This window comes from Brachyistius frenatus, unplaced genomic scaffold (genome assembly GCF_029030835.1).
Source record: "Brachyistius frenatus isolate BFR_SWC_R1_liver_20210118 unplaced genomic scaffold, ASM2903083v1 Contig_66, whole genome shotgun sequence".
NCBI lineage: Eukaryota > Metazoa > Chordata > Actinopteri > Embiotocidae > Brachyistius > Brachyistius frenatus.
Window position 1 is genome coordinate 136,138 of NW_027210665.1, and position 16,877 is coordinate 153,014.

At 43.1% G+C, this 16,877-nt stretch overlaps 1 protein-coding gene across 3 annotated transcripts in view; it reads right to left on the reverse strand.

The window, feature by feature from the left end:
* The window catches only part of itprid2 (ITPR interacting domain containing 2), a 37,475-nt gene that overhangs the window by 6,246 nt on the left and 14,352 nt on the right, over window positions 1-16,877 (reverse strand). The window contains exons 7-16 of one of the 3 annotated variants that reach the window (XM_069706912.1): window positions 16,692-16,731; window positions 16,480-16,575; window positions 13,543-13,690; window positions 12,422-12,482; window positions 6,345-6,452; window positions 5,645-6,029; window positions 4,741-4,951; window positions 4,084-4,135; window positions 3,034-3,116; window positions 706-2,526 (exon numbers count right to left, since the gene is read on the reverse strand). In XM_069706912.1, coding sequence (XP_069563013.1) covers window positions 706-2,526; window positions 3,034-3,116; window positions 4,084-4,135; window positions 4,741-4,951; window positions 5,645-6,029; window positions 6,345-6,452; window positions 12,422-12,482; window positions 13,543-13,690; window positions 16,480-16,575; window positions 16,692-16,731 — 3,005 coding nt within the window. Of the gene's footprint in view, window positions 1-705; window positions 2,527-3,033; window positions 3,117-4,083; window positions 4,136-4,740; window positions 4,964-5,644; window positions 6,030-6,344; window positions 6,453-12,421; window positions 12,483-13,542; window positions 13,691-16,479; window positions 16,576-16,691; window positions 16,732-16,877 lie in introns of all 3 variants that reach the window. The other 2 variants (XM_069706911.1, XM_069706913.1) reach the window with 2 other exon arrangements.

The following is a 16,877-nucleotide window of genomic DNA, read 5'->3' on the forward strand; positions in this document are numbered from 1 at the left end:
GCATCAAGCTGAAATCTCAAAACACAATACTACAGATCAGTCGAAGAGCAGTCAGACAAACATACAGATGTTAAATAAACCTTTAAGATAATCAGAATGGTTTGGAAGTGAAACAAAGACCAGCAGGGAAATCACAGCCCAAACTATAAGATGTAAACATTCACCACAGCTCCAAGATAAAGTCTGTCATTTAGGAAAATACATTCATTTGTAAAATAAAAAGTTTGACACCAATCTCATGTTTAAAGACTAAAAACGTGACTACCAGAAACCACTAGACTGGCAACAAAATCCACCTTTCAGCACCCTGAAGCTCACTAATTAGTGTATTTCAAATCATCCGTTTGATCTGTAAGAATCCCAAAGTGTAAAAAACAACAAATTTGACCAAGTATATTTCATAAAAATTTCAAACTAGCCTGATTTACTCATGACTTTGAACTAATAGCAGAGTTTTCCTGATTATTACAAACATTATGGGTACTCTTGCTTCCAGTTTGATCTCCATCTGAGGTACCTCTACATGAAGAGGAAGTAATCCTGTCTGACCGCTGGTGTCACATTGAACCTGTTTTATAGCAGCACGGAAAGAGCTTCTACAATAAAACCAAACTTGTACCACATAAAAACTACCACAGACTGCAACTAAAATGACTGCAGCTTACATAACCGGATATGAAGCGTGCTGGACTGTAGAGGACAAACCTGAGTCAGACTCTGAACTGTTCCCCTGATCTCGTGCAGAACTTTCCTCAGCTGCATCTCGGTGCTGGACGGGCCCTGCCCAGGTCCTGGTCCTGGGGCAGCAGGAGCAGCGAGCCCCGGCTGGAGGTTGTGACCCGGACCCGGGTGGAGACTCTCTGGGGCCACCGGCGGATACTGAGGGACGGGATTGGGGAACGCAAGGTGTGGGTTGACGTTGTAACCTTGGTAACCAAGGTAGGGCGAGGCAAACTGCGGGCCGTGAGGAGTGGGATAGTAAGGTGAGAGATGGCTGTATGGATGGTGGTAGCCATGGTGGTGCATTGTGGGAGATCCGGGGTGTAAGTGACCCAGAGCAACGTGGTGAGGAGCCGCGTACGATGACGGCTGATGTAAATTGGGGATGCTGCCGTGCGGAGGGACGGGGGGAGTTAAAGGCTGGTGGAGACTGGTTAGACTAGAGTGGTGGTTGAAGGAAGGGTTGTGGTGGTGAAAGAGGTCAGGAAGACTGTCGTGTGGATGAAGAGGGGAGGGGTATCGCGCAAGAGGGTTCAGGCCGAAGGGGTACGGGGTGAAGTTGAAGATGGGACTAGGACTGGCGCTGGGGTCAGAGTACGGAGCTGGAGAGTTGGAATTAGGGAACATCATCGGCCCAGGGGTCCAACTTTGCTGGTTTTGGTTGGCGCTCAGGTTCTGCTGGAAGTGGGCGGGCTGCCGCTGATTGGACGAGAGATCAGGGACACTCTGGGTGCTCCAGGAGTGGGCGTGGCCTCCTGGGGACCAATCAGGAGGAGGACTGGAGCTCTGCAGGGAGTAGGATGACCGCATCAGGTAGCGGGGGATGGGTTTAGGTGGGATGGCAGTTTTTATTTTTTTGTGAGAGCCAGACGAGGAGGCAGGGTTTATGATCAGAGTTGACAGACAGTTGATTTGTTCTTCTTCCTCCTCTTCCTCTTCTTCCTCCTCCTCCTGCTCCTCCTGCTCCTCTTCTTCCTTATCCTCGCCGGCCTCCTGGGTGTATTTGAAGGAGAACCTGGGCTGGGTACAGGATGCCTGGCCTTGCCCAAACTGGATCCTGACGGAGGACACGACTCTGGAGGGCGAGAGGAGCGAGGAGGGCAGGGAGGAGGACCTCTGCAGGGGGAGAACGCCACGTCTTCCTCGTCCTCTCCCCGGGGTTTGGGGTGTCTGGTTGGTCTGGGGGTCAACTCGCTGGCCCGCCCGGCTCAGCTGGTTCTGTTTGGCTCGGTTCAGAGCACTGAGAAGTGGAGAGGACGGAGCAAGAGGACGAAGTAAACCAGAATCATCCGAGAACACAGACTCGACTTGGTCCTTGTCCTGAGCACTCGCTCCCTCTGCGGATGGATCTGTGTCTACGGTGGTCTCGGTTGGGTCCTGGGTGTGTTGCGGTTCTTGTTTTGTAACAGAGTGAGTCTGAGTATCTTCTGGTTGTGGTTTTGATTCGGATTCTGGAGCAGACATACTCTGGGTAGTCTCTGGTTCTGGTTCTTGGTCAGGATCAGTCCGGTCCCTAGCCTCGACTTTCTCCTGGTCTCGGGCTCCTTCCTGCTCTGCTCCCATTGGTCTGCTCCTGGGGAGGTGGTGAGCTGTGTACTGTGGAACCTGTTCCGGACTCCCTTTGTGCACGTCCTCCTCCCTGGAACTCCCATCAGCCTCAGCCTCGGCACCAGGCTCCGCCTCTTCCTCTCGGCAATCCGGCAGATCAAATGCTGGTTGGTCCAATGCAAGGGGCGTGGCCACATCTTGTGAGGGGTGTGATGTCACGGTGGTCTCGCTGTCGCAGCTGTCACTACTCTCCTGCAACTAATTACAAATAAATAACATTTTATTATCTGAGGAAGAACTCACATCCTTATAGAGCGTCATCACTGTCAACAAGACAAAAGTAGGGAGTGAGTTTAGCTTTTGATTCATGCTATTTATATGCAAATTATTTGTAGTGAAGTATCAAGGTCATAGCAGCTTTGCAGCCGCTGGAAGCGGAGCTAGTTTGAACTATTTTATAACAGTTATAGTTATAGTTCAGTGGTTCTAATCAGAGGCTCCTAAAATGGATCACAATGTAATCATTTTCTTTTCTTTGAGAGATAAATGTTTCAGACTGACTTTTGAGCTTCTCTTACTCACAATGAAATGTTTTTTTTGGCATGCTCATAATTTATCAGCAGGGATGTTTTCTCCAGCTCTGACTGGAATCTTATGAGTCACTTCCGATAACTGTAACGTCAAAGTTCAGGATCAGAAAAAAAAGAAAAAAAAGAAGAGAGACCAAGGCAGGAGAGACGTCTAAATACAAAAACACAAACAGACCTTGAGGTAGCTGTTGGTGTCGGCGGAGGGCTCCTCAGCAAAGCCACTGCTGTCTGACTGCTGACTGACTGTCCTCAACAGGTCTAAGAGAAAAAGATACCAGCGCCATGATTATTCCTGCAGTACCCCATCTGTCCTGCAAGTGGCACAGTTAAATTATTTATACTGAGCGTAGAGAGACAGGGCAGTCTGTCCCTGCTGAGATCTGAGTGAACTGAGACACCGGAAACATGTTTATAGCATGCAGAATAAGGCTGCATATGTAGTCTACATACACACAGAGCAGGACAGGTTACATTTATACGTTCGGTTCCTACACAAACATACGGAACAGAGAGTCAATAAAGATTTTACTACTAACGTGCGAAGAAGAAACGGAGGGATGGTGAAAGTTTTTAAGGACAGCACATAATCTATTTTTAACTCAGAAGGGAGCTGAAATACCAGGATGGGCTTTTATGGAGCTTCCTAAATAATCTGTAGGAAAATTAAAGTTGGGAGGATTTTTACAAAAAATAAGACTTTTTATCCCATTAAGAAGAAACCAATGTGATTTCTCTCATGACATTCAGTATGTTTTTTTCAATTTCAAGTCTCATGAGATTTAAGTACCCAGCAAATATGCTCAATTTAGCCTATTATGGGTTAAAGGCTAGGCTCATGTTTTTTTTTTTTTTAGAAGTCTATCTTGAAACAATACTGACATGACATATATGCACATTGGAGCTGAACCATTGAGTTTCTGGTTGCTGTGACTCTTTCTTAGTTCCCTTCTTAAAGGGATGTCAGCGTAAGTGAAGGGGGGGGGGGTAAAGTGCAGACATGTATTTTTGTATGAGGCCTCTTTCAAATGTCTGTCTTTAGGTAAACAGACGTAAACAATGAATGATTCATAATGTTCAAATATTGTCTTTGTAAGATGTTTTAAAAGGAAGGAAGCGCGTTCAGAGAGACCCCAGAGACACACATACATGGTGGTTTTACAAGAAAACTCAACAGGGCACCGCTCCATTAGCGTAAATGGACACCAGATGAAATGAGAGAACTCACCGGTGGTTCTGGACGTTCTGGGTGGCAGAGACTCATCTTCATTACTCTGAATCTGAACGACAAACAACAGACTGAATTTCAAAGGAAAGAAGATCTGTGGAGGGTTGGTTCTTTCACTCGAAGAAAAATTGGTTACGAACTAATAAATAACTGGTCAGATTTATGCAGACTCGGTCAACATGCCTGTTCACATGCAGCAGCAGATCGATAAAGAACAACCCACATTAGATTCCGATTAATTTTTGAGTTATATGTCTGTCTCTACTTTTCTGAATTTGTTTGCCAAAGCTCCACAAGCAGCCTTTCAAATCCCATAAATGCATGTTGTATATTTAATGATTGGTCAAGTCTCACTGAGGACAGTCGGTCCACCTGCTCTCGTCTCTGCGCAGCAGGCTTGGAGGACAGCGACACCACGAGTGAGGTCCCAGTGTGTACTAAACACATCTAGCGTTTCACCTCTGGAGTTCTGATACAACGAGAACATGATGTTTGGCTTCATTTGCATGAATTTGACTGTGACTGTATCTTTCCATGTTTACTGGCTTCATGGGGAAGCAAATGAGAATATACAGCATGCGTGGTGATGTGACATGATGTGAAACACAGAAATATATGATCAATTACAAGCAGGAAGAGCCCAGGAGAACCCAGTACCTCCTCCATGTCGAAAGAGTCTGCTTTTTCCGTGCGAAGCTGGGCCAGCTGTGGCGGGGTCAGAGTGGGCGGGGCTTTCACCGGGGTGGAGGTCTGGTTGTTGTTGCTGGTCTGTACCACTTGAATTCCCTCCTCAACTGTCCTCTGATTGGTTGACTGGAGGTCAGCTGACTCTGGCTGATGCTCTGGTCTGGTGCCGTTCATTTCAGGACTGATGGGGAGTATGATGTTAGTTCGCAATCAACCATTCCAGATGTAGTTTTACTTTACAATTATATTTCCACTGTATGTTACTTTAAACTTCTTATCCACTATATTTCAGTTGAATAAATTCAAATAAAAACTTTGGCAGCTGGCTATTTACAAATATCAAATAAAATATATTGTTAAGCGTTAACCCAGTGATTTCCAAGGTTTTTCCCTCGAGACTCCTTGTCAGTTTCAGATGTCTACACATTCTTAGTATAATGTTTTTTCTTAAACGACTTTTGTTTGAGGTAGTTTTTGTCAGCATTTCATTAAAAATAGCTACAATTTTACAATCAGAACTTCCACTTTTCGCTTTCCTTCTTCCCCATTAATCATCTCACAACCGCTCAGATTTTTCTTGTGACACTTTGGAGGGTGCGAAACTCAGAGTTTGGAAAACCACTGGACTAAACTGCCTAAAGTTGATGAAGTAGTTGAAACTAATTCCACCTCCAGCGGCTCCTACAGTGTAATCAGTAATCACAACCTATTTACTTTGTTGCACATTTTGCTGATTATACTTTTGTACTTTTTTTGTCCCACAGTAGCAGTATGCAGGACTACTAGACTAGAGTATTTTCATATCTTTGACCTGATAGTTTTCCACTGCTGCCAATTGGTCAAATTTTAGCAAATTAACATCAGCTACTTTTACCTGTCGTCTGTCGGCCGATCTGTCTCTCCATCCCCATTGGTTTCCTCAGTAACTGTTGCCAGGAGACAGTTGTCTTTCTTGCGGAGGTGTTTCTGGCTGACTGTCTCCCCCTGTTGGTCAGAGTTGGTGCTGCATCTGGTCTGTTCTTGACTGGCGTATGCGTGACCGTTGGTGTGTGCATGATCAGAGGTGGCGTCGTGTCCGTTGATCAGCGGGGGCTGTTGAGGCGAGACAGTTTCAGCTGACTCGGGCGTGGCCACGAGCAGGTTGTGTTTGCTGATGGTTTTCTTTAGGAGTTTGGCGACGTTGCGAGCCGAGCTGCTCCTCTTCAGAGGAGGACACTGCTCCTCACCACCACCTACTCCTCCTTCTACTCCTTCTCCTCCTGAGAGAGATACAAGACCAAGGGATCAGTAGAAAGAAAAAAAAAAAATCACTCAAATGTTGTGCTTGTTTCGTTGACAGAAATATTTGTCTACCAACGTTTTGTCCCGAATTAGACAATTAATCAGACAAAAGAAACAAACAAAATGTATTCTAAAAAGGCTAAAATGTTTCCGGTTGAAAGATGAAAATATGACTAAACTTTATATGAACCCTTGATCTCAGGACTACCAAAGGACAACCAAAAGCAGCGTAGTTTTATGATACATCCTCTACACTAATTTAGACTTTAGAAAGGTGTGGTTATCTGGGTTACCTTGGTCCTTGGAGCTGATGCGTTGGAGAGGCTGTCCGGAAACCTGACTGTAGAGCTGGAAGAACTCGTTAGCTACTGTGGTTAAGACCTCAATCTGACGGAAACGACCTGAGAAAGACAGAAACAAAACAGTCACGTGTTTCACAATAATAGCACAACGGGAATTACTGCCTCTTGGTTGTATGCCTTCGCCTTTTACATCCATGTCTGTCCAGACCAGAATCTGATCAGTTCATTCTTTAGTAAAGTGAACGTTTGAGCTTTTTAACCTAAATGCCGAGGCGTTGATGAGATATCTTTTTCACAAGAATGGGGGGATGTGAAGGTTACTGTGACATTGACTTTTGACCCCGAAAATCAAATCATTTCACATCCTCGAGACCAAGTTCGTGTTTGTTGCAAGTTTAAAAGAAATTCCATCAAGATATCAAGTTAACGGTGGATGGACAGATGGACGACACAAAAACATAACGTCTCCGGCTAACAGAAGTAATACAGAATTCAAACGAACATAATCAACAAAATCAACTCATCAGGTTGGACCGAGTGAGAGGAGGACAGAGACAGAAAAATCTCGGTCTCGTTTCAGGTTAAGACAAATTCTCCAAAAATCCAGAATACACTGATTATCTGATCTGTGAGACTTCAGATTAGTATCTACACCACAAATCAGAAATGTACTAAGGAGAGTCACCACGTTGGGACCTAGTAAGTAATAACCCAAATTTATAATTGACTCTACACGTAGCGAGAACTTTATCCATTACATCACACTAGTACTGGGTCGGGGCTCCCTTCAGTCTCGGTTTTTTTAGTGTCATGGATTCCACTAGTTGTTGGAAAACATTCCTTTGAGATCTTCCATGTTGACATGTTCCAGCACATAATCTCTGCAGACACGTCAGCCGCACAATGCCTGCTGTGAAGCTGATTTTCTGTAAATTGTAAAATAAGACTGGTTTTCTGAGTTAAACTTAAGACTACTGAAGATAGATCTGTTGTGTTGAAAATCCAGGAGATGAGAGCAGTTTCAGAAATACCTAAACCAGCCCATGTGGTACCAACAAAGTCACGGAAAATCCCATTCTTTTCCCCTTCTAATGTTTGATATAAATATTAACTGAAACTCTTGTTTTCTGTGCTGCACTGTTGGTCTGGATGATTGCACAAATAAGTAGGCGTACACATGTTCATAATAAAGTTCTACCAGGAACTAAAGGAGAGACCCAATGTAAACCAGAACAAATCATTTTAGTCAATTGATGAAAATGCTAAATGCTGAAACAAAGGATGTTTTAAAAATGTTCACTGATTTTAATAAAGAAAAGCATCAGACTTGAATCACAATCAGCCCCTGTTATAAAATGGTGTATTGTTTTATATGTTTGATGGAGGCAGTCTAGCAGTTTCCCCGTTTCAAGTGTTTGTGCTAAGCTAGGCTAAAGAGGTGAAACTGACGTCTTCTCATCTGCCTCTTAGTAAAGACCCCTAAAAATGCAACTTTGTGTTGTTCCAGATGAAAGTTGACAGTTGTGAGAATATAAACCGTTGTCTTACATCTAAATTGCAGCTCACTATAAACTTTTTAAGAGTTTATTATATGAGCAGCAGATAAGCAGCGAACAAGAAAGTGACTTCAGATACAGCCTGAATAACTAAAAGTGGAGAAAAATGCCATTTCGTTCTTTAAATAAGTGATTATACTGTAAAAAAAAAAAAAAAAAAACAAAAAAAAAACAATCATCAATCTCGTCGCGTTTAATGAATGTATGATGAGTAAATAAATGGCCTTCAATGACATTCTGCTGTCGAGGTCTTAAAATAAAGACTTCATTTTGGGACTGAACATACACGTCACATCTACTCGTCCCTCCTCTGGTGGTTGTGTAAGTCGAGCTGTCAGTCTCATCTCTAACAGGATGATGACTTGCATACTTCCCTCTTCCCCTCCCTCCCCCTCCTCCCCTCCGCTCCTCTCCTCCATCCCTCACTGTCTAAATACTTGTCAGTCTGTTATGAAACACAGAGTTCTGTCTTCTGTCCGCCGCCTTATAAACACCTCTCAACGCGCTCTCATGTCATCGCCTGAAATACAGCACAGGCCTGCTCTCCCATATCCCCTCACCTCTGACCTCCCAACTTCTAATAAAAAGATGTTCAGTCGATACATTTCTCAGTTACAGCACAGTTTTGAGCTCTGGCTGATTTTCTTTCTTATTTTAATGTTTGATGAAAGACTGGGATTTTTTTTTTTTTTTCTCCATTTGTCTCTGGATGGAAGAAAAACCACCGTATATTATGTCACTTAGTTTTGTACTAAAAGAGAAATATTGTAAACACCCGTCGGCTCCAATATCGAGGAACATGAGCAAATTTTCAGGTATTTCACAGACAGGAAACACGGTGAGACAGTGGAAATCACAAATTACAGCACACGTTCACAGTAAAGTTCAGTTGAATTTTGAACGGTGGTAGCACCGTAGGTGGTAACCCACAACTCACTGGGAAACTTTGATGCAGATTGCAAAACGTACACTTTCTCTGTACATCTACGGGTACACTAATAGCTACGTCTCTATGCTTTTAATGCACCGTAATTGTAGATAAATATAGCCTAAAAATCCTCAGTCTAACCTGCATCTCTACAAAGTTTAAGGGCCTTTATTAGCTCCTAATTCTGGTTTTAAGGCACATTCACTGTACGGTTCAGCCCCAGTAGGCAGCACTTTGCCTTAATTTGAGCCACATCAGTTTCATACAATTCTTGACAATGAAATTCATAAACATTAATATGTCATTGTGAAGTTATTTTTAGCTTTTTCTGCTGCTCCAAATTAGCCCCAACAATCCACGAATGCACCGTCTACGCAAGCTGCGGACCAGTCTGTCATTCGTACTCCATATGACTGATTACAGCCGACAGCTGTGTGTAATGATAGTAATACTGTGTGTTTCCTGCTGACTGCTGACTCTGCATTAATGCTCACTCTGAGGATCCTAAAACAGGAAGTGAGGAATAAGCGCAAACGACACACACACACACACACACACACACACACACACACACACACACACACACACACACACACACATACACACACTCTGTCTTTTTTCTCTCCCTATCCCGGGAGATTTTTCCTGATGGTGAGAACAGAGCTTATATAACAAACAACAACACGTGTGTGTGTGTGTGTGTGTGTGTGTGTGTGTGTGTGTGTGTGTGTGTGTGTGTGTGTGTGTGTGTGTGTGTGTGTGTGTGTGTGTGTGTGTGTGTGTGTGTGTGTGCGTGCGTGTGTGTGTGTGCGTGTGTGTGTGTGTGTGTGTGTGTCTGGGATCCAGGGAACCAATGGAACAGGATGAGAATGTTCTGGGAAAGAAGAAAAACTTCTAGGAACCAAAGACGGGCCCAGATGCTGTTAAAGGAGCAGTTCATCTAAAATACTCTCTAGTCTATCACTTCCATGAAGACAGTTTAAACTGAAACATTTAGTAATTCAGTCAAAAGTGAAGGCTTGAACTGTAGGAGGAGCTGTTAAAAAAAGTGCTCCTTTTGTGCACAAATGGAGAAGAGCACTACGACGTGCACACGGTTTAGTGACCAGTAGTCTGCGATTTCCCCTGTGGACATGAGCAGAGCGCACATACAATTTTGTGTCAAACTCAGGAAATCTGCGACAAAGACCCATGAAATGCTTCAGAGAGCTGGTTGCCGTGTTTTGAGTACCACGTGTGTGCTAAGAGGGGGCAGAGCGTTACCGTCCAAGAGCAAAGAAAACGCATCAGGTCAGGAAGAGCAAGCAGGTAGGTTTGGTTTGACATTTGCAGGGTCGTGCCCTGTGAGTTTTGTCCCACATGTACGGACCGTCAACACCGAGCTCTACTTTGACTGTGGCGCGACGGCACTTCTTCGCGACACAATTCTTTTTTGCTGACGCAGCACAGTTATTGAGATTCAGTGTGTGTGTGCCACCAAACAGCTTGTGACTCATTTAGTTGTTATCCGGAGACAACAAGGAAATTAGGTCCCGATCATGAGATAAGAGGAAACAAATTTGGATGTCTGAGCTGCCACGCCTGCTCTTAGAGTGCACAATGCTCTGCATCAGGGTGTTTGTTTTAGAAATCCAACATCCAGGTTTATGTGTCTGTGAGCGTTGACAAATGGACTCCTCCCAATACTGAACAAATTTGATTTGGACCATATTATAAAAAGAATGATGACCTTCAGCAGTACTTTTATCTTTCTGTTTGCACAGGAAGTTTTCCGAGCGGACATTAAAATCAATATATATATTTTTTTTAACATTGTTACACTCAGTCCAGTTTACCATGACATCGGCTTATTAATGACATTCATCCTGCGGTGTGACACCAAGCATACTGTCAGTCATAAAGAACAAACTTCACGGAGAAGAAGAACAAGGAGTTCTGCAACAGATGATGTCCCCCTCATTCATCCATTCATCCATTCAAGCATCCATCCATCCATCCATACCCGCTTTATCCTGAACAGGGTTATGGGTGGGTGGAGCCTATCCCAGCTTACTTTGGGTGAAGGCAGGATACACCCTGGGCAGATAGCATAAAGTTGATTGATAAATAAAAACTATTAATAGTATTGGGTTTTTTTGCAACTTTATGTGGTCCTTTTTTTTAGAATGTAAACTGTGTTGATAATTGAACAATCTACATCATAGTGCTGATAAGTCAGCATTGAAGCTCTTTAAAGCTGCATGTGCTTGAGCTGGCTTTGAATTAGTTAACTGTGTGCCCAACACGTTCTTTATGTCTTCGAGATGTGAATTGGATGTGGTGCTGTCAGGTTACATGATCTACTCAAAAAATGTGAATGTTTGTTCCCCAGTTTTGACAGATGTTTGTCCGTCTGTGTGAACTGACCAGAACAGCGACCTGTTACTTGTAATTATTAAAGTCAGCGTTAGAAACAAAAGTTAAAAGACAAAACGGAAATAGCAAAAAAAAAAAAAAAAAAAAAAATGGGCAGGGCTTGACTTGGTCTTGGGAAGAATTTGAAAACTATTAAATATTAGCAAAAACATAAACTTGCTGCACTCAACAGCATAAAAATGCTACAAACTAGAAGAGACACAAATCCTGGTCAAAACTAATTTATTCCATATTTAAGTGTAAATCTTTCAACCAATCAACAAAAGAGCACTCAATAATTGTGTCATTTACTTCAAATAAACTGGGACTAGTGATGAATTTTAAACTAGTCAAACTGTCTTTGAGGTGTAAAATTGACGCTGTGCAGACCTGAATACTTTCAGCTACGGAGTGATTCATCTTCTCGCACACAAAGGATCTTTGGCAAAGACTTTTTTTTACAGCAACAATACTGTTAAACTGTAAGAAGAAGGGAATCAGCTGTGCGTGAGCGGCGTGTGTGTGTGTGTGTGTGTGTGTGTGTGTGTGTGTGTGTGTGTGTGTGTGTGTGTGTGTGTGTGTGTGTGTGTGTGTGTGTGTGTGTGTGTGTGTGTGTGTGTGTGTGTGTGTGTTCAATTAGCGAGCCAGTACCTTCATGCAAACTTGAGTTTAGTTTGAAAACAAAAAGAGGCCAGGATGTTAGCAGAGCAGGTCTTTGAGTGTGTGTTTGTATGTATGTACATGTATGTGTGTGTGTGTGTGTGTGTGTGTGTGTGTGTGTGTGTGTGTGTGTGTGTGTGTGTGTGTGTGTGTGTGTGTGTGTGTGTGTGTGTGTGTGTGTGTGTCGGGGACAAACAGATCTTTGTCCACACTGGCGGTGTTGTTCAAGCAGTTGGCAGAAAAAAAAAAAAAAAAAAAAAAAAAAAGCTGCCGGACCCTACAAATCAGCACAATAATACTGGGAACAGGACACACACACACACACACACACACACACACACACACACACACACACACACACACACACACACACACACACACACACACACAGAGTCATTGAGCTTCACTTCCTCCATCGACACTAACATGGTTAACCCTCCACCTGCAGCACCGAGGCGTTCGGCTGCTGAGGACGTCGAGAGTTAACACACTGACAGACGGAGGAGCGGAGACAGGACAGAGGTACATACTAGTTAGGGCGTAGTTGGGGTTCTCCAGCTCCATCCGCTGCAGCTGAGCTCCCAGGTAGACCTGCAGGTGAACCACAGGAAGTGATGTCATTAGGAGACAAGAAGCAGACTCCACAGGGACGCATTTATCGGGTGGGATTTTTTTTCCCCCCCCTGGATTATTACTGCGTTTCTTCGTAACACTGTTTTGCATTTCGTCCGACCAATAAAGAAAGACGGAGCTGTACATCATCACACGGTGTTGTGTATCCTAGTAATCGGTTCACCGTTGCTCGTGGCTGCTCAGGAACAAGTCTGTAGCACTGCGGTGAGAAAGAGAACTCGAGGAGCTCCCTGCTGTCTCCCCGAGCTGCCGCTCCGATTACAACCGTAGCCGTTTGGTTTTTCAGTCGACGGATGCGACACAGTTTATGATGGATGTAACACTAATCACATGCGGCGGACGTTAGCCTGCAGTGAATCGAGACAGTTCTGCTGACCGAGCATTTAATCGAAGCCACGGTGTTCCTGAGCTCCTGTGGTGTTTCGGTAGCGCCTCTGTCACAGTTACAGAACCACTGAAGGTTCAGACAGTTGCAGCGCAGCCAGTTAGAAGAATACAAGTCTGAGTAAGTGACCACATTCAACCGACATAACTTCACCCGTCACATCAGAAAAAAAACAGGATACTTATGTGCATGTTTGGCCTGTTGGCAGGCTAACGGATGCTAATGAGCTGAAGAGAATCTCATGAGGTTTGGTCATAAATCAAAGTACTAACCAAAATTTTATTTGGATCGAGTGATGGTGCTGAATATAATAGGGATCATAGATATTCAAAATGAATAAATGTCGGTACAAACGTTGGTGTCAATCCGCTACAAGGATATTGAGATTTTTTTCACTGAATAAGTTGCAAAGTTGTTTGATCCAATAGAGGGAAAGTTGAGGACCACTAAAGTCAGTAGGGATGATCATCCAGGGACCATGAATGTCTGTAAAAAAAAACATTGGTTTCAAACCTTCAAATAGTAGTTGTGATATTAAAGTCCATCACTTTGGTTTATGACTAATTAAAATCCCGTCAGCCTCATCAGCACTGATTAATGTTGAGTTTCTTCTGACACCGCTGCCGTCGTTACCTTGATGTCAATGCCTCGCGCTGACGACGAGCTGTTGAAGAACCTGGAGGGAATCTTCGCAGACGGGTCGGGTTCTTCTCGACCAAAACCAAGATTTAAGAGCACTTCCTCAGGGTCCTCCTCGTACAGGTCCAGCAGCTCCGACACGCTGTGGACAAACACACGGGCCGGTTAGTCGGTCGGAAAGTGAGTCGGTCAGCTGGCCAGTCAGTTAACTGGTGAGTTAGTCTGCTGGTTAGTTTAGTCAGTCTAACCGCAGGTTAAGGAGGATCTCCACAGGCTGCTCCTCTGACTGCGGCAACGTCTCTGAAACGCTACGAAAACACAGACAGACAGTTAGTACTTCTCACACACAGGTTGCTTCTAGTGGGTTAGTCTGTTAGTGAGGTGGTTAGTTAACTATTTGGTTAGTGCACGAGATAGCTCAGCCTCTCTGCTCCTCAGCAGCCCACCTAGAGACCCGACCAGTACAAGTCCATCCAGGATCTTGTAAAGTTGTCTTTTTTTTTATTACTGGGACCCCGAGACACTGAAGAGGGGTCCATTTTTTGGAGTGTCTGCCACCATTGTTGATTATTTTGCCTTAAGTTTAGTAATATTACAAATGAAAACTCTTTGGACGGAAAGGAATTGCTTCCAGTTATGTTATGTAATAGGTTATTAGTACGGTAGTTAAATAGGCAATTCTCTGGACCACAAGAATGCTGGGTTTATAAGCTTTTAATGGGCTGCAAGCTGCTACCTTGCAGTTAGCTAAATAAAGGCTTAAAGTAAAGATAACCTTCCTGCCATGTCATGTAATGTCATACTGCCATGCGCTTCTTAATACAGTCTTTATGTGGGGCATTATAATTGGAAAAGCTCGGGGTAGAGTGGTGGAGACCAGTTTCAGGAAAACAGTCATCCAAGCCATAGATGTGACAATTACATTAAGATTTTGGTTTGATTAGCGAAGGATTATTTTTTATAAACAACGTTGTGCACAAATTGCAGGCATTAGTCGGATTCGCATGAATCCTTGTGACCATAGATTCCTGGAGGGACTGTATGATGTACAATGTATGAGGGTTTGCATCCAGCACCGTGTTATTCATGTTTTGAACCAGAATCAATGGAGCATTGAAGTGACTTGTACCAAATAACTGCAGAGTTGCTACTGCAGAAATGAATAAGTCAGCTGTTTGTCCTCCACCAGTAGTGAATGTTTAAATATTTGTTTAATGTGGCTTAAAGTGGCTTTGTGAAGCTCTGGTTTGTAAACCTGTGGTGTTTCTACACGTCACCATGAGTTGATTTCAACCTGATAAATCCTTCAATCTGCAGAAAAAACTATTGGTCACAATGCACACAGCCCAGGAAACTCTCCAACCTCGTTTAAACCACATAAAACAAAGGAAGGTTTACCCACAATGCACCACTGATAGCACATAATGAACCCATTACACACAATATACACCATTTACCACCAAGTCATGGCACCAACTTGGCACCACTGGCCACGCCCCCTGCACTGACCTTGCCCCATCCATCCATCACTGCCACAATTTAGACAATTAGTTCAACAGCAAATCCTTCAAACACAAATCTAGTGATGCACCTCAGAAAGTGCGGCATCTAGTAAACATCTGCTTTAATCTGGAAACAAACATTTCTGACCGAGCGGTGACACCGTGAGCTGTTATTATTATTTCAATCAATTAGATAACCCTGAGAGGAGTCGGGTAACTTTATAAAAGTCTGATATTAGTGGTTCACAATTTTGTTTTTTTTTTTGTTTTGCTAATGACCTCTTAAATAGAGGCAATGTCTGCTTTGGCTGATTATTATAGACTTGGTGATATTAATGTTTTATATGTTAGTTAAATAATTTTTTCCAAATATGCAAAACATAAAGCAATTTTCATACGTTTTTGTACTATTTGTAAGAAAGTTATGTCATCGTTGTAAATATTGTGTTTGCATTGGCAGAGCTCTGATATGACTGCAGGGAGGTGGACAGTAAACAGAGAGGCTGATATCAGGGAGATAAAATTAGAAATAGTAACACATGCGGCTTCGCTTCCCGTGAATTCCTTGTGTATGAAGGCAATTTACATGGTTACACTTCACTTACAATAAAAACTATGATATAGAGGGAGAATAACAGGATGTAAATATATTGGTATTGTGCAAAAAGCCAACAAATCAAACATGGGGTTTGGTTATATGAATGTAAGAGATTATAACTTGGTTACAAACAAGTTCTTTTTAAATTGGTTTGAAGTTCAATAACAGCTCTTTGTGTCACCGCCTCCCTCCATACATGAGAGCAGACACACACCACGCCCCCTTTTGTATGAAAACAAGCGCCAAATTGGTCATAAAAAACAAATGGCACGATGTCTCGTAGTTGCTGCTGATAAAACAAAAGAACAGTTTCTGTTCTCCCCCAAAAAGCAAAGGAGAGTAAAAAGAAGAAAGTTGTGGCTTCAGGTCATTTTGCAGAGAGCTTTCAAATTGGTAAACTGTCGGACACCAGCCCATAAACACATTAATGTCTGCAGCAAACACTTCATGGCAGGTTAGTCAATGATGGTAAAGTCAACAGTTATAATGTTATGATGTAGATTCAATAAAGTAGGATGTCACTGCGAGCCGATGGGTGGGGATGTTCATCATTCGTGGTTGATGAATTTGTTCTATAAAATGACGCCAACAGTAAATTAGCAATAATATTACATATTTGTTTGCCTGTGCTCCAAAGTAATATGTTATTTTGTGCCGTTAAACTGAGACCTTCAAATTTACCAGCAGTCAAATTTAAAAAAAAAAAAAAAAAAAAAAGGGGGGGGGTTGCTTTCACCCTGAAATGTGGAGTGGATATGACTCGAGGGTAAAGTGCCCAGATGTGCTGCTCTCATCCACTAGTGTGACCGAGGCCTGACGACATGAACTGACCTGGACACAGTGCTGCTCTTCCCTGATCCTGTGGAGTTCATACTTCTCCCCCTCTCTTTATACTGACTCCTCTTCTGATCCGCCACAAGACCAAAACTACACAGAGTTAACAATACAGAGAAACATTAGCATCCATTTACACAGCGTGGAGATGGAGAAACTGAAGAATCAGACAGCTGCAACTTTACTAGTGAAAATAAAAGTGAACTCACCAGGATTCAGTTTTACTGTTACTGGACTGAAGATGGTTGGCTGCAGAAGACAAACATGAAAAACAAGATTACTCATGTGTACAAGTGCAAATAAAAACAACCCTCAGCAGTGTCACTATGAGTCCTTTCATTATTAATTAATCTGTCAGAAAGCCTTTACACTGTTTGTCTTTTTAAGCCTTTCAA